General features: G+C 34.2%; 1 protein-coding gene across 1 annotated transcript in view; it reads left to right on the forward strand.

Annotated features, from left to right (window-relative positions):
• The first annotated feature begins 2,298 nt into the window (after nt 1-2,298).
• Nucleotides 2,299-19,138, forward strand: part of LOC128239462 (uncharacterized) — a 41,206-nt gene continuing 24,366 nt past the window's right edge. The window contains exons 1-9 of the mRNA XM_052956107.1: nt 2,299-2,339; nt 5,596-5,659; nt 5,937-6,059; nt 6,752-6,846; nt 7,427-7,545; nt 13,125-13,279; nt 14,386-14,555; nt 16,122-16,350; nt 17,566-17,654. Of these exons, the coding sequence (XP_052812067.1) occupies nt 2,334-2,339; nt 5,596-5,659; nt 5,937-6,059; nt 6,752-6,846; nt 7,427-7,545; nt 13,125-13,279; nt 14,386-14,555; nt 16,122-16,350; nt 17,566-17,654 (1,050 nt within the window). The 5' untranslated portion in view covers nt 2,299-2,333. The remainder of the gene's footprint in view (nt 2,340-5,595; nt 5,660-5,936; nt 6,060-6,751; nt 6,847-7,426; nt 7,546-13,124; nt 13,280-14,385; nt 14,556-16,121; nt 16,351-17,565; nt 17,655-19,138) is intronic.

Consider the following 19,138-nt stretch of genomic DNA (forward strand, 5'->3'; position numbering starts at 1 on the left):
AATAACTATTTATAGATCGCTTTTTCGAAATCCGTTTGCAGAAAATCAAGGAACCGATAATTTTGTTCGACATGCTGTTCCATGATATTATGTTGAGTTAAAAACCTACACGATTGAACTAAAATCCTTGGTTGTCCACGGTGTAAAAATATTGTTACATAACACTGCAACAATTTTAAGGCGGATAATAATAAAAAATAAGAAGAGAATACAAAAAAATATATTTAATTTAAAAATCTCGCAAATTTTAGCCAGATGACGTCACACAGGAAATGACATCATTGAATTTTCTTGCAAGTACTTTGTGCGATTACGTTCTCGATCGTGTGTCTACTTACTTTGTTATTAGTATGTTTATTTGACATTGGATTAATTAAAGACCTGAATGGGTGTTGTGCGCGCAACACGTCACCCATTCGATAATTGATATTGAAGATAGGATCTACAGAAGAACAATACGTGCAGACGGACGAACGGACGGACGAATTCAAGCAAATATATAGTCGACCAAAAAGGTAAACGATAAATAAATGCGAAATCTGCAATTATAAAGGAAAGTTCTTATTAAACGCTGTTGCGTTCGACCTCGCCCTATGTACAGGGCATATTATTAATATTTATGCGAAAAGCTACAGAAACAAGCTCAGTAGCAAAAAGTTGACTTCTTTTGTCGAAAATATTTATTTTAAAGATATTTAGTAACATTTAAGAATTTGCCATTCTGGGTCTGTGACTCAGACTGAAGACCTTAGTGAACATGGGCTTGCAGTTGCATGATGGCACGGAAATGCAGTAGCTTATGGAAGCTATGCTTTTACATTAGAGCAGCGTAGTTTTTGCACCATGCAGTAGAAAAGAGATCCTGCTATTGTGAGATACCAATCAATTAAAGCACATTTTGGTGGGTAAGCGGCCTCTCAAGCTCAGAACTGACGACTCGAGTCTTACTTAATTTCAAAGAACCACACTGCCAACTTGTTAGCTTGATGCAGGAGTTGCCCAAGAACAACATGTTACCGGAGTATCATGCAGGTCAGAAACACGTGAATGTGGACATGCTTTCGCGCCGACCTAAACCGGAAGACTGGCCCTTGTAACAGGCGAATATACAGGTGACATATCTCCGTGTGGTGGCTGTAAGTTTTTGTGTACACATTTTTAGCCAATCGGTTTCATTTTCACCGGTCGATGCAAGTATTAGAGCAGCGTAGACAGCTGTGATTTGAAAAGCGCCGTCGTAAATCCAGCACCCGGGAGCAACTGCTTAAAAGGTTCCGAAGCCCTGTCAAGTAGTGTACAGGGGACACATAGTAAACAAGAGTTGACTGCATAGTTGCGCGCACACGGGGTGAGACGGATCACATGTACAATCCGGTATCTGTCAAGTTTTGGGTAACATTGGCAAGGCACGAGAGGTTGAGCACGATGTATATCATTTTTCAGCAACGACAGTTGGTTCGACAGTGTTAGATGAGGATGTTGGGGATCCCATGGACAATGACGTATACATAAGGATTGATAAGTTAAGTGTGTGTCAATGACATGCCAGACCGCCGAATTGACGGTCAAAAATGATGTAGTGCAGTACCTCTCTAGATTTGAAGGTATTTTCACATACAGGTTCAAATTTTTAGTTATTGTAATGATCACAGCCATTTGAAAGGTGCTCAGTGTCCACTTGGCTTGAATAATTGTCAATTATATAACCCCAGTGATTTTTTTACACAACCACTAGACCACTTCCACCAAATCCCGTATTGGAATGCTGGTGTTTTTTACCCTAACTTCAGGTCGGACCCATTCGGCTAGGAAGTTGCATTTGATATTCGATAATTATTTCCTCAGATAATTAGCAGGTCCTTCGTTGATAGAATGCTGCTATGGGGTATATTCTTTCTTACAAATATATCAAAAAGTTAAATAATCGCTCATAAAATATATCATTATCTTGATTATCAAACATAGCAATACTACACGTAGTAAACACTCAGCAATACTGATGACTCGATTTTATAATAAAATTACTGTAGATTTAAAAATCGAAAAAAAAATAAGCAGAGCCTATTGAAATACCAGTACAGGGTGTTTCGTTGACATATGTTATAAAGGTATCATAAAAAGCAAAAACTATAGGGACACGCATTCAATCATATCATCCATTACCGCACGCACTGCTGCACTTCAAAGATCACAGGTTGTTATAAAGAAAGCTCACAAATTAGGAAATATTAAATATTTGTTACCAAATCAACCGTTAAGGACTATATAATGTATTTAAATATTTGAAACTTCATACTCGTTTAAAGGGACTATCCGGATAGTTTTTCCTCAAAATGGGCGTAAGATTTTATTTTATCTTTATTTTTTATTTATAAATTTGTTCCTGTAAAGACAGAACTGTCTTCATATTTATAATTTATCTGAAATGAAATATTATTCAACAATTTTGTTTTTTTGTAGGGTATGTGAATACTTTTCAACTCTTCTTTAGGAATGATATTTGATAGTCTGAAATTTAACTACTAAGTATGATTAGCAATATTTAGATTTAGGAACTAAAGGCCTACATTGAATATTAACAAATGTAAGACAGTTTGACAGGAGCTCTATTCTTCAGAATATTCATTATTTGATTCGATGGTTCATCATACATAATCATAATGATATTGTTTTGGTCAAATAAATATACCTAAAATATTCAAACAACATTTTTGGCAACGGCACGTTCAAAATGGCATTCATAATGGCCGCCAAATTATCCCGTAATGAATGGTTTCTTTAACAGCTGTGCATTTCCTTTGGATTTTGGTCAGAAATCAACGTATTGATTGTTTAACACTTAACAAATAAGTTCTAATTTAATTAGTATACAGCATTTTAGACCATCACAATTTTAAATGGCATAGCTTCCAAAATTGCCCCCAAACGCAACAAAATTGACGTGGACGAGAATGCCCCATTACCGTAATATAAGCCAAACAATTCAAAACGTCTATTTTATTTATTTTGTGATTTTGAAAGACTTATACAATATATGTTCATTACAATTTAGAATATTAATACTACATAAATATCGTCTCACAAACAATTTAGAATCTAGCTGCCAATATTGCGTTAAAGATGCCGCTAAATTATGTCGGGAATATTAAAAACACATGATATGAAATCTATTTTATTTTGGCCGAAAAGAAGCTGCGTAATTATTACCGTATTATATCATGTATAGGACGCTAGCATAGATAGGACGCAGGCAAAAAAATAGTTGAAAAAACGGGTAAAAAACCCTTAATATATAAGATAGGACGCAGCGGAAAAATATCAAAAACGCAAATCTGATACAGAACAATAGAAGCCAAATCACCCTTAAATCGGGGAAATATGAATAAAACACAATACATGTAATTACAAATAAATTATATAAATTACAATATTAATACAGTATATGAAGGGCTGGTCAAAGTGTGTGGAGTCCGAAGGACTCCACGAGTACTTTGACCAGCCCAATTGTGTTCATATCCCCGATAATGACATCAAGCCCGCAATTCATTACTTATATTTACACCAATAGTTCATTATTTCATTCAAGAATTGTTAAAAAAAACTTAATTTCATTAAAAAAAAACTTTTAAGTAACCCATTCCTACCCATTCTGTAAATAGAACGACCCGACTCTAACCGGAAGCATTTTTTTCAAATGACGTCACAATATCGCGGGAAAAGATCAACCACTTGAAATCACTTTTAAACGTAAAATTCAAACAGTTATGGCAACTACACATTTAAAATTTAAAAAAAACTAACATTTTCTAAAATGTTGATTTATATTTTACGGGACCTTCTGACACAATACAAACAATAACAAGATATATAATTTTCATGTATATTGTAATGCAATGAATTGCGTTCCGAACATATCCGAAGATGTTGCGTTCATCGATTGATGAACGCAATTGCCGAAATGACGTTCATTTAAGGAATGGAAGTTGAGGTGTTAATATTAGTCAAAACAACTGCAGAAAAAACTATTTGGTAAACACATCAGCTTGCCAGGAAAAGACAACTCAGCAGAAAATATGTAAGTTATATGTGGTTTATTTCATGTTTTGGTATTTGTATGCAGCTACATTATATATTCTAAAATATGTTTTTGTGGAAAAGTTTGCATCGTTGACCAACTTTCGGTCAGAAACCAGGTCGCTCAATCTTCATTGTTATGATGCGGGCCCTGAAAGCGCGTATGTAAAGCAAAAAACCGGGCATTAACGGCACGTGAATTTACTGAATAATGCACGTTTTCTACCGATAACGCCCGGGTTTTTGCGTTTTAATACACCACGATAACGGACCGAAAACACACATTGTATGCAATAATACGTATTTATAATATTCTTGACCTTGAAAACATAGAAAATAAACATATAAATAAGGAACTATTTTATCTGTGCATTCATTGTCGTATAAAATTAGGTTACGATAGCTGTTCTAATTTACCCACCGTTGAGAACATTGAGAGAAAGAAAAGAGAAAATGCGTTTGAATAATCAATTTATTTTAGCAGAAATGTAGATTTAAATGAATGTAAATATAAGTATTAAAATTCGACATGTTGCATTTTATTGGGCTTCGGACTCCACCCATTTTGAACAGCCCCATTGCATACCATACCCCAATAAAATGCATCATGTCGAATTTTAATCCTTAATTAAGAATATCGGTGCATCTGTGTATGCACCGATATTCTTAATTAAGGATTAAAATTCGACATGATGCATTTTATTGGGGTGTGGTATGCAATGGGGCTGTTCAAAATGGGTGGAGTCCGAAGCTGAAACATTTAGTCAGTGTACTTTTAAGGAATGAATTGCGGGATATGAACGCAGTTTGGCTGGATAAAGTGTGAAGGACTCCACGCGTACTATAACCAGCCCTACTGCGTTCATACCCCCGATAGTGACATCGACCATGCGATTCATTGTTTACATTTACGCCAATAATATATATATATATGAAAGTACTTCATTTCATTTATGTAAACCTAACAGTAATTATTCATCTCCTATACTATAAATAGAACGACCCGACCGTAACCGGAAACATTAACATTAAATGACGTCACAATAACGCAAGAAAATCAACCACTTCGAATCACTTTTTAACTTAAAAATGAAACACTAATGACAACAATACCTTTCACATATTATAAATTAACACTAACATGTTGATTTTATCGGGACCTGCTGACATAATACAAACAATAACAAGATAAACAATTTTCAATATACATTTATATTAATATGCGATAGTTCGCGCTCCGAACATATCCAAAGATATTGCGTTTATCGGAAAATATTCGCAATTGCCAAAAGGCAGTTCATATAGAGTTGAAGTGTAGATATAAACACGCACTCTTTAAATAGTATTAATGTTTCGAACATCAAACCCCAAACAATGATGACCTATTGAATCTATTGTAGACGGGAACAATCGTTAGATATTTTAAATAAGTATTGCTATTTTTATGTAATAACTAATGGAACTTTATGACATGGTATGTGTGTATAATTATGTTTTTTTTATCTTTCACCCATCGGTCAGAGTGCTGGTGCTGCTCTCCTCCTATCCATTCTGCTGCAATGCGCCAGTGTATTCGCAGTCAAAGGTAAGTCAAATGTTCTATATGTGCAGATTGGTTTGATTCACCCTATTAGTCATACATTCAATGACCAGTCAGTACAATTTTGACCTTCAGCTTCGACCTGTGGACATTGGTTTTGCACGCAAAATAGCATTATGATATGATAAACATTACTACCAAATCATTTCATAATCTAACAATTATTATGAACGAAAAAGTTACTGACAGGAAATGCATTGTTGGCGCAGTGAAATTTGAAGAAAGACCCACCAGAAACTAAAAGTCTTTTTATTTCTTGTAGTTTCCTATACGTGCCATGAGACGACAGTTGCAGATAAGGAGTTCCGGTTGAACTTCCGGTTGGATCCAGAAAGCAACACCGATATCACTGGTGTTAAGACTTACGTATCACCTACCGTGCTAAGTAAGAGAATTATTGATATGTTTTGTTTACTTTTGTTGCTATAGAAACATGTACGTATGTATATGTTAACTTATCATACTACAACAGAAAGTTTAAAAGTAACTTAAGTTATTTTTATATAGCAATTGAGGACTAGCATTTCCAATTTGGAGATAAAAATTGACTTTTCTTATAATAAAGAAGGTTACATGAAGCTTTTGGAACAAGAGTTTACTTTTTTACTTAAGGAGTTATAAAGATATATTTTATACGTGCGTCACACTCGAACTCAAAAAAATCGTAAAAGGTATAAAAACAAGATTATTTTTTTGGAAATTTGTTTAACGGCTAGAAGCGGTGGGTTTTAAACCCGGTGGCCTTTCTAGATGATTGTCGATAAAACCAAAAACCAGTATCATTAACAGAAATAATTAGTGGGGCTATATGCTTAAGTCGGGGATCGGTTATCAAAATTATAATGAACATAAAATGAGAACGATTGAAATGTGATTTCTCTTGGAACAACACTTTCACACACACACACACACACACGCACACACACACACACACACACACGCACGCGCACGCACACAATTTGAATCGCCAACAAAGGTCTTTGTATTCGGTGTTTAGTTTGTTTTCGGAATATTTTAAGAAAAAAATCAAATCTCGGTTGATTATATAATGATATAAATGACTGAAATATTTTTTAGCTAGCCCAGAGTGTTCGGCAACGTTAAGTGGCGGAATATACGAGCTCAGCACCACCATAGACGTAGGCACATCCGAATGTGGTGCTACATTAGACGTAAGTAAATACATGATAGTAGTTTGTTGCAGTGTAAGATTACGCCTATCGTGAAAAAAAGCTTTTGTGAAATTTGCATGCGCCAGATTTGTCTGAAGCAGTGGCAGCAACGGAAGTCTGCTTGAAATGCTAGCAGATCTCAAAACAGGCACAAGTCCGATTAGGGAGCGAAGCTCCTGGCACCACAGTTCGCACAATATTGAAACGTAATCGTAGCCAACATGTAGTAAAAGTGTTTAACACGGTACCACATTCTCCGAATTTCAAAAAATGTCCGTTTAACAAAATTATCAAATTAAACACAAATCATACTCACGTGTGTAGAAGTAAACACAAGGCACAGCTGCACCACGGAAGTGTCGACAGCTCATTTTCTTTGCACCACCGATAATTGGTGGAGCTGGCGTTAAGTTATCATGTAAAGGTGATTATGACTCTCTACAGTTCATGTAAGGAACTACTTATGTGCCTTTAAACATGGTATTTGTATATATTTGTTACTGCTTGGGCTTGTCCATGTAGTTGTTGACATATCTCATTTAATATGCCTTCAATTCATGTATCTTCATTTCATTTTCAGAGCGGTACGGTCTACAAAATGTTAGTTCGCGCTGAAGGGACGGTAAATTACTACGAGATACAGTGTGATACGTCTAGCCTTCTGAAAAGTACGGTTAAAACATCGGAGTTTCAAACATCGTAAGTGTGTTGGTAATTAACCACGGTGTGCAGCAATGGGCGGATTGTTTAGAGTTATGTTACTCTTAACAACAGTGTGCCAACTGTTCAGAACTTTGTTATTGTTAAACACGTTGTTAACGACACAGTTGTTAGCTTTCAAATCGTAACTGCTATGGACGTTTAAAGGATACGCTTGTGATCTGCTGTATTCCGACAAGGTTTGAGACAATGGTTTCAGCTTATCTTGTTTATATTCAAATATGTGAGCACATAATGAAATGTTTCATGTTTAAAGATTAACAACGATGTAGTCCATCATGTTGTTAACAATGTTCTGTAAAACGGCCCGTTGTTAACGTCATCGTTGTTAACTTTCAAATCATTACTGCTCTAGTGTTTAATATACACGCTTTTGGTTTGCTGTACTGCTAAAAGGACCTATGTCGGCTGTTTCAGCTTCATTTGTTTATACTTCAATATATAAGACCATCATCAAATAGTGTTGGTTTAAATTTTAACAACGATGTCATTAATCTCGTTGTTAATTTTAAAAAAGTTCTGAACAATCGGCCTTATGTGATTGAACGCCATATTTATACATAATCTTGATGGCTATTTTCTTAGCCGGACGTGAGTGCTTTCCATTATTTCTCTAAAAGTAACAATTTTACAAACCAAGAGTTATTGCATACGGGTAGGGTCATAAGGAACTCCTCGGCCATTTTCGATCGAAAACAACCTCGCATGTAAATGGACAGTTAACAATGTCAGAATTCTATACAGTTTAACTACGCTGCAAGTAGATCGCGTAGTAATTTCAATTTTGTAGTCAAACTTTAGGACTTTACCCTTTCCATCTTAATTATTCATGCAATAATACACTTCAATGCTAATCAATTTAAACTTAGTAATACAACATATACTTTAAAATACCAATTTTAATGTATACTGTTATTTAAAATTTTACGAACTACTTCAACTGATGTTCTGGCCTACATCCGAGGTTGTTTTCGATAGAAAATGCCCGAGTAGTTCCGAATGGGATAAGGTACGCGTATGTGTCATTTTAACGTAATTTTCGCACTCTTAGGCTCATTCAAACTGAATCATATTAACTCGCCCGGCATTAAAATAAATTAGAGTGCTTAAGAGATGAATTCTTTGGCTGTAACAAACTTGCTTAATAACAAAAACGTAGATAATTTCGATACTTTTAGTCATTTTACAATTTCGCGCTTGGTAAAACACACAAATTATATTTGAAGATTAAATTTGAAACTGATGAAAATATCTCACGCCTGAACATAATTTCGAGTCTAAGGATATTTTATTTGGGTACGCTACATTAAAAGTATCATTTCAAATATCTTCCCTAGTGTTAGGGTGTAACAACTTAAACCCAGACACCATAAAGCAATCATAGCCACAAATGATGCAGGATCGCATAAAGTTTAATTACTACTAGTATATCTTAACCTTCAATCTAGATGCATCGATGATTTGCTGACGTCAGAAAACATAAACTTTCACGCATGAATGAATTACACTCGGGGTTTTATTATTCCTTCACCTTAACGACGGCCATAAATTCTGAACGATTGGTTATGCCATAGCACAGAATAAAGTTACGTTCAAAAGTGGTTACATAAAACAAAATAAAAAGCGATGATGGCGATGTGTAGCTGGTTGTGTTTGATAAGCCATGCGTTTTGTACATTTAAAGTAACACTAGTATTTAAAAGCAATATATAGGGAATATTATGATAGAACGCTTTTCTGGTGACCTATATCGCGTCGAGTTCTGTGTAAACACGTATCCGTCGAGACCGCACCGAAGGAGACGTGATGCAGGTCACCAGAAAATCGTGTTATCGTAATATTCCATTTATTATATACCTACCCATTTAAGTATTCCTTTTTATTTTTCGAATGTGTTACGCAGTTTTGAGTTATGAAGTCAATGGAGGCTACTACAGCGAAACGAAGTAAGAAGACACAGAATTAACTCTATTAAGCAAAATAATACAAAAAAAACGGCATTTAATTTACGAGAAAACACTAATCGTCCTTTCCTGTAGACGTAACGCAGCCATTTTAACAAAGTAAATATTCGTGGGATATTTTGACGATCATAATATGCGGAATTGAGGGAAGTTCGTGAGTCAATCGCTATTTCTATCGATGACGCGAATTTGTAATAAATCCTTTAATAATCCTTTAACTACTTACAAAATAATGAATTTGTTGAAAATACCAATAACTGATAACAAGATTGTAGCTGTGTGTTTAAAAGCTGAAAACTCACAAATATTTAATGACTCTCGGGTCCTTGAATATTTACAGTGATCAACTTTCATCCCATAAGGTAGAAATATCGTGTTTTCTGCACCTTTCTTTCAAATTAAACACGGTATTCTTCATAGGAACCATTGGGTTTTTTATTAATCCATCCTTTTCGGTAAATTAAAGTAATTCTTAATAAGTGTTGTACTTCTTAATTGGGAGTAAGAGTGCATATTTAAACTTGCTCACAATGCTGCCTAGATAGATTATACTGTATTAATAAAACAGTTGCCTTGATTTGGTTTGATTCCACTCATTGGCATTAGTAAATGCAAAACTGGCAACGCCCATGAGCACAGGCCTTACTCAATTTTCAAGTCAGTAATCTCAATTAGTACATGTGTTACTATATATAGTAACTCATTTGTACAGGAATTTCACCATTATTTGCAAGGCTCAGAATTATCAGTTCTGCGGCCCGGGCCGATTATCGGTTACCATTTTGCGGCCCTTAGAATGTTCGCACATGAATATTATTTTTGTCTTAAAATCGAATTTGGCGACTGTTGTCACGTAATGCTACTGTTCACTTAACTTGTTGGAAGTCTTTCAGTTATTAAACAACAACCGTTCGAATGTCAGTTCTTTATTGTTCCACGTTCTTTCTAAGTATAATAATAAGTTCTAAATACAGCATGACATTTAAGGTAATCCCGCATCCTAACTGCCGTCTATTAAGGACCCAAGGCCGCTTTCTTGCCTTCTCTAATCCAACTGTTTTTACATACAAAATCATCTCTCTTAAGTACTACTTTTTTGTATAAATATGACAGCTTTACAACCCAAGGAATAAACATTTCATAGTATTTTAGTGGTTGGCGAAAACCTCCACTTGCAATAAGATCTACATGTGGCATTAGAACAGTTATGGTATAAACATTTTTAGTGCACTCTTGCATGGTGTTCCCATATAATAGAATGTCATCAATGAACCCAGTGATTATGTAATCCAAACCCCTCACTTTTAATAAACTAGCGTGAGAAGCTGAGTAAAGATGCGTGGTCCTTCTGCCAAGCTATAATTTTTTTTATATGTATTGATATTGTTTCATTCAAATTAACCTTAAATATTAATATATCTCATATTGTTCAGAAGCGATTGGTACAGAGTATAATGCATGGCGTAAATCAACTGATGCAAAATATGTTTTCTTGTGTAATGAGTGTTAATGCATTTTCAAAAGTTTCCATTTTGAAATGCATGTATGAAATATGCTCATTCAACTCTTTTTTAATCTTAAACCTTTCTGTAATTACCATTCAGTTGGCTTGGAAAAATGGTGATTGAACCTGATCTTTTTCTGTTTTTTGTTCGTTAATTTGATTGTCGTGTTCGGACATTTGGGCGTAAGTGGTTGCTTATAGCAGTTTGCGGGCCATAAATAGCCTTATACAATTTGTATTCAATATCCTGCATTTGCCTTGCACATATTGATTGGTCGACGATGACCTTGCTTTTTTATTTGTTTTGACATTTACGTTTCAAGAACCACGTTCCACAATTTTGTTTAAGCAACTATGACGTTCTTGCAAACAATAGTAAAATAATTACGTCAAAACGCTTCGACATACTAAACAGACGCTGTACGATTAGAAACCAATTTCACGCTGATCGTAAGTACATTTCTACTCCACCGTTTTGCACGTAAACACTGCTCTGCAAATGCGCAACACATCGAAATTAAGATCGAACGAAATTCTTAAACAAAACATAATTGTAGTGAGCTATGGTAAGGTGTGGCGCGTATTAAATCCGTGTTCTTGTCGTAAAGGTCAAGGTCAAAGGTCATGTTGTACGATATATACGGCATAGCAATACTTCATTGTCCGCCATTCTTTGTATTTATTAAAGGGTATTCAATCAAACTTCATCGAATTTAACAGCGCCATGGTAAGGTATGCCATGCATACTATCCGCGATCTTATCTTATAGGTCAATTTTCACACTTGGAGGTCAAATATTCAATATAGGCTCCATAGCAATACTTAGTTTTTCAGCCACAACTATGTCATGATAAATGAAATTCTCAGATTTGCAAGCTCTATTGGAAGGTTAGTCAAGCATGTCATTCGTGCTGTTATCTTAAGGTCATTTGGATGGGCAATGTAATACCATATAGACTTCATATCGATACTTTGTGTTCAATTGATAACTTTGTAATTAGTAATGGGAATCTAATCAATCTTTGTGCTCTTATCTCAAAGGTCAATGTCACATTGGAAGGTAAATGTTGACGGTATATATGTTCATAGCAATAGATTGTATTTTTCATACATATATTTGTAAATATAAATGAAATTCCACCTACCTGTAAAGTTCAATAGATAAAATTTTCGCGCATGGTATTTGCGCTGTTATCTCAATGGTATCAATTTGAGGTCAATGTTGCACAGTATGAGTTTTGCGCGGTGTACGTCGTGATACAGCTTTGACGTTATACCCGTTCGTAGGAATTAGTATTGTTTTCACTGATTTATACAGCACAAATTGAAGGCATTTGATATACTAAATGGGATTTTAATCAAACTCTTCGTACAACATTAATGTTTTATTATGATGGCTATCCGTCCAACAAACCCAATCGGAGGTATTTGTCACGTTCCTGTGACAGATCTTGTTCCATAAATGTTGTCATCTAAAAAGAGGTAAATTAATAAATAAGCTGTCGCGTAATACTACTGTTCACTTAAGCTTGTCAGAACTCTTTAGTTTATTAAACAACAGCTGTTCGAATGTTAATTCTTTATTTTACAACGTTCATTCTAGGTATAATTAATATAGTTCTAAATACAGCATACCATTCAAGCTCACCCCAAAACCTAACTCCAGTCCATAAAGGACTCGACCGGGAAATCCCCGTCACTCTCCTCTTCACATCGAAAATGATCCAACTTAAATACTTAAAATATGACAGCTTAACAACGCAAAGCGCATTTGTACCAAGTCGGCTGTCAACCACTTCCGCATTCATTGACAATCAAATATGACATGCAATAAGTACTAAACATTCAGTATGAAGACAAATATACATTTAATTAAAAGCTAATTATATCTTAAATATAACGTTAATAATATCATTATGTTACTAAGCCGAGTCCTTTGTATTACTTTCTCTTGAATGGTAGCCATTTGTTGAAGTATGTATAATGTCCTACTCCGACATGCTCTTTGAATCAGTCTTTTTGTGCTGTATTAAAAACCTTATTAAGTTTCATAATTTAGTTTTAAACGTAGAATCATCATTTCCTTTAAGAGCGGTGAAGTCAAACTACATGCACCGACCAAATCCAACTGATGTGAAATTCCAAGTTGTTGAAGCTGATGGCAGTTACGTTCCTACGAGTAATGTGTACGAAGGCCAGGATATCAAACTGAGGCTTATCTACAACAAAGGAGCAATAGAATATGGTAAACTTTTATATGGTTTATAAAACCTTGCTGTTGTTGTTTGCCTTTTAAAGAGATTGGTAAAGTGTGGTGTCCAACCGGGATAAGATTTAACATTTTATAAAAAACATCAAACTAATAAATCTTTGAAATAGATCTTACTTATGTACCCTATCGGTGTTGGATATTTATTAGATCTACAAGTAATACCAATCTAGGAGTATATCTTGATTTTTATTTTTCGATCATAATAATAACAATAAAAAGGGTTTACGGCACTAAATGAAAACAATCGTACTTGTTCGTTGTCATACGGAAACAAATATAGTTCGAACAATGTCCAAGGCACACAATTCTAATTTTTTAAATTATTTTAACAATCGTTTCAAGGTGAAAACGTTTGAAGTTATGCATAAAATGTTTTAGTATTTCATGAAGATATGTCTGAATCGCGAACTAACAAAAGTTTGTACATCACGTGAACACTTATTATTGTGCGACAGGGCGTTCATACATGGCCAAAAGAATAGTTTGTGACCCTAAACAAATTTAAACAAAGATCAGCAGCGAATAATATGCGCGTCACAATACAATGCCTATATCTAAATGTTGATGTTTTCGTGATCCAGGTATTGGTCATTATGGGTAACTGGTTGTTAAACATGTGCGAATTTGAATGCTCAAATAACAAGGTTCACGAAGGTTCAGTCCCTGGAAGTTCCAAAAGGATAAAAATCACTTCATAAAAACAACTGTAAAAGGTTTGGCTGATGGTTTGCGAATTTCCTTGAAATAAGTTCAAATAATATATATATTAAGTATGTTTTCACTTCTTCCTTTTTCGGTACACTTAATTGGTTAATAAAGAAGGCCCTGACATTGGCCGACCACAGGCAAACTATATTATACTCGGTTCAAAGACGCGTTGCGACGTTGAAATGATCCTTTAGATACTAACATCTATATATGTATAACCTTTATTTTATTCGTCCCTGCATTGAGCAACCCAGCATCCTCACGACTAATGGCGATATTTATCTACCGGGCTTCCATAGACGTGTTAAGATGTTATATGGATTGTTTAAATGCTAACTCAAAAATATTTGTAAGTAATTTATTTTGTACAGGTCCTCAAAATCTCGGGTATGTTTTTCATACGGGGTCCACCCCGCACTTCGGAGAGACAGAATTGATCATCCAGATAATGACACCTGGTCTGGGGACGGAAGTGAAAATTGAGGGTCAACTTGATGGAAATGAGTTCATCTATTACTCGAAAGTGAAACGGGATAGCGCGGTATGTCTATGCTTTTGCTATATAGATACTTTGTTATGTTTTTTTGTTGTTGTTTTGTAAATTGTGATTCAATGATTAGTAGTATAGTTCGCTCCTTTTATTTCCTATATAATATATTGTAAACTTAAGCGGGCAATAAATTTCACTGAAACTCAGAACTGATACCCGCTAGCGCCATGTAACCTGCTGACGTCATGGTACGATGTTCAATTTACGGGTTTTACGCTCTACCGATTAGGCGCTTTATTTGTATTTTGTATTAGATGAAAATAAAGTTAGTTTTTTTTCGGTAAAATAAAACAAATATCCCCACTTGAAGGGAACAGTGCTTCTTGTAAACCCTTGGCAAACACTATCAACTTCGGCTAAAAATTATCAATTATAAATGTATGTGATCAAAGTAGACTTTTTTACTAACTTGGTCATTTCATATCATTGACATATATGTGTTTATGTCTTAATGGGAGCGTAACATAGTTTAACAAAAGCTTAACATTATATCATAAAATTATAAAGATATTTATTAAGGAGGGAATCTACTCGTGATTTTTATGACTATTATTGCTGATTGCATTCTATTAAAATGGTCTCCATTTGTAATTTCTAATAACAGCCTACAATCGATACAATATGAATTTGTATGTGTTGAGATCTAATAATACAGGTGTTTTATGTACATATGTGAAAAGTTTTGAACTATATGCCTAAAATAAATATTAAATGTTTCTATTTAAGATGGTTTAATGAAAATGAGCTCAATATGTACATTACCAGCGTTTCCGTAATTCGGACAAGTATGCCTTGTGTTACAAAGAACAACGAATAATGATGAAAGTAATGTATAACTGACCCGTTATTAATCTTCATGCTTCCCTCTGGTCTTTGTATCGTGTACATTTTGAGTTTTAGTTTACAAACCAAAGAAGGCTTTTTCATATCAAATAAATACTTATCACTAATAGATAGTGGGCTTTTTATGAATGCTAATCTCAATACTGAATCAGGTACTTAATTTCGTATCAGTAACGTATGATTAATCATACGCTTCATTGTAAACGAGTAACACGACGGAGTAAATACACTGAAAATTAACTTTGATTAAATTTTACGTCTGAGTTGGTTTGATTCATGGTCTTAGTTGTAGATGCTAGCGTTACTTTTGTCAAAATCACAAAACATTCCGACCTTCAGTAAGTCGAAATTAGGTAGAAAATTAGATAGATAGATTTAGTTTCGCATAAAGTGCACATGTATCAACGTGGTAAACATTTTCATATTTTGAATAAACATAAACGAATAATTATGCAAACACATGCTTTATCATAGTTTAATTATTATGGATGTATTATGGATGTATGTTATTTTTATTATGATACATCACAAAATAATATAAAAAAATGGACCATATCATACAAAGATATATCAACCAAGGATAACCCAAAAAAGGACTTAATTCAAAATGAAAATATAAAATGTAAGACAGCGATAAGGATTTAAGTGACATTAAATGAAGAATAAGATAGAGCCTATTCTCTTTCAGCCCTCAAAATGCGCAATTTATTTCAGGTGGAGATAACAATACCAAACGAATATTATGGCCCCGGCAATGGAGCTGGAAAGTCAAACTGGAAAATTGTGGGTAAAGCCATCAAAATAACAGCTCTACACGATCGAATAGGAGTCAAGGTCATTTCAAGGGCGATCGGATCCTTTACCGAGAGATCGTTCATAGCTATACCCGACGACGCTGTTTCGCATGAAAGCACTTATGAATACACTCTCCACAATATCGATGGTAAGGGTATTATAAAGGGGATGTTTGAAATGGCCTGACCGATTGGTTTAAAGGTAGCCGATTCAATTTTAAAAATATCTCTATACCCTTCGAGACAGAAATGTATGATATATCAAAAGGATACAACAACAATCATTGAAATCGATAACGAGCGGCAGGTTACTTTACTTTCCGGGAGGTCAATTTGATGCTAGTATAATTGTAACCATTAAAAATGTTTTATGACTCAGCAAAAAAACTGCGGGTGCCGACACAAATAACTCATTCATTTTTATGAGAACTTAATAAGTTTTTGAGGGAAGTTAAATAGGTTAAGGTAAATAATAGAAGGGTATATCTACTACACATTTAAAAAACAACAACAATGCTTCCTTTACAAATAAGTATGTTTGAAATATTATCCTGGCGTGAATGAAAATAAAGAGGTGGTTATCGTCAAAACGTGTCATGGTTCTTTACAAGATTTGAATCATTAATTGCAATCAAACACCGATAAAGTGCTAATAAAGCAGTCTTTCTTTTTCTCTTTCTTTAAGTATAAACGGTTTATTTTCTTGTGTCATTAATGGGGATCGCGTGCTTCATGCGATTGACACGATTGTCAAGTACGCATGTTCAAGTTTATTTACGAAGATAAGTAGGTCTAACGGTGCCAGAAACTCATCATGCAAAAATTTACTATATCTCTTTTCGCTATAAAAAAATCCGCTATTCTTTTAAACAAACGTGTGTTGTCGGTGTCATTTTCAGTTTCAAATACTAAGTTGCAGAAGAAAATGATATTTTTATCCAGATAAATAATTATCTCAAATGTAAATAATACTAAACATAAGTATGATTGCATTTTTTCTTGCTTTAGGCTGTATGGACAAGCGAACATATGACCAAAAAGCGGTTCATGGAATTTGCTAGCATGCCCTACTGCGTTCATACATTATAAACGCAAGAAAACAAACTGGCAAATTTAAGCATCATAACTTCCGAGAAATTGGTGCCAACTTTTAAGGATAATTTTCTCATGTTTGCTTCATTTGCGATTTTTAAATCTTAGTGTTATATGTAATGAGTTGTAGCATTATGTTTCTCTTGTCTGAAATTTGTTTTGATAGTAATCAATTTGCCTTTAATCGGGATTTTGTTAAGACATGTAAAGGCTTCTCCGGCGTTTGTCAATGTAGTTTTCTTTGTTGTACTTATTTTATTTCTCATCCACAGCTGTAACTGCTCAAGTTATAGCAATACCATTTGGATCAAGTACGATTAATGTTGCGTTTAACGACTACGATGCTGCAGCCGACGGCGTTGTAAGTTAGACATTTGACCTTATATTTGATAGTTTGATCCTTTGTTAAATAAGTACGCGCTTATGCCTGTGATTTACGTTTGTTTCTATGCGTGCGCTTCGGTGTGCGAATGTATGGGTATGTGTGTGTGAGTATTATTGCGTTTTTGTATATGTGTATCCTATCAAAATGCATAGAATTGTTGTATAGATTGATAATTGAGAATTTAAAACTGTGTGCTGATATATACTCTATGTAAAAATAAATGAGAAAAAAGTAATCCGATTCACATATAAGCTATTTCTTTGAAAGTTCCATTATCCTGTTGATACCTGTCAATTAAAAGTTGATATCTTGTTTTGGCATCATTTGAAGTGTATTTGCTTACTGATTTATAATAAATGTAAAATAAATTACCGAAATTGCATATTGCATTAAGTTATTACAGTTTGTATATTTGCTGTTAATTTCAACTGTTATCGATTTTAAACAACATAATTTGCCCCGGAAAATGTTTGGCTATCCTATTTTCTTAATATTTTCTTTCTGCAAAATATAACCCCTGATATGATCCTAAACAATATGGGGTCAGTTGTCATCTAAAATTAACATATTTGTGGGTCGGATACCTCGAAACATGTTGGGTTCAGTGCAAGGTCGAACACTCGAATACCCCTCCAGACAAAAATCAGAACTTCAAGGAGTTTTCCACTTTATTGGAGTTTAACCTTCATATCCGTGTTTTATACGTCTGTTAATGGAAGCACATATAGCCTTAACTAAAAACAAACTGAACATACATAATAGAAAATGGAATCGACTGGTCTTGGAATAACCAAATAAAACTCAAGTTTTTATTTGCAAAACATACCCTCTTACTATTATTAAAAACAAAATATGTACATAACAGTTCTACGTACAAAGCAGACTGTGATAATTTTTGTTCAGTTTTCACCGGGAACCAAACTATCTTTCTCTATTTTCTCCCTTCTTTCTATAACTAACCTACCTTTAATCTCTCTTTAACACTCTTCTCAACAGCATTACATATAAAAAAATAACTGGGAAATATGGAAAACTGCTAGAATTTGCTCAACTCCTAATTTCACCTAACACTGTTGCAACGGATACGTGTATTACGCCGCTTGCTAAATATTGAACCTGAAAAATAAATAAAAAATGAACTTTTTAAACATATTTTGTTTTGATCCTTCAAACGACTTAGGCCCTTAATGCATGTAAATGTTCAATATCTTTATTAATTCATACCCTACCATACTTTCCCCGTAAATTAGTAAATAATCCGTTTTTACATCATTTTCATAATAATCTTCAGCCATTAAATCTAAATTTTGTTATTATTCATTTTGAACTAATCATATAATTGATCGTCCATGCTATTCAGGGGCCGTATTTATAAGTGTCTTAGTGAAATCTATCAACTTAGTGAAAAACATGAATCCTGAGATGACTTTAAATAAAACTATGTTTTTATGCCTAAAATG

This window comes from Mya arenaria, chromosome 1 (assembly GCF_026914265.1).
Source record: "Mya arenaria isolate MELC-2E11 chromosome 1, ASM2691426v1".
NCBI classification, from domain to species: domain Eukaryota; kingdom Metazoa; phylum Mollusca; class Bivalvia; order Myida; family Myidae; genus Mya; species Mya arenaria.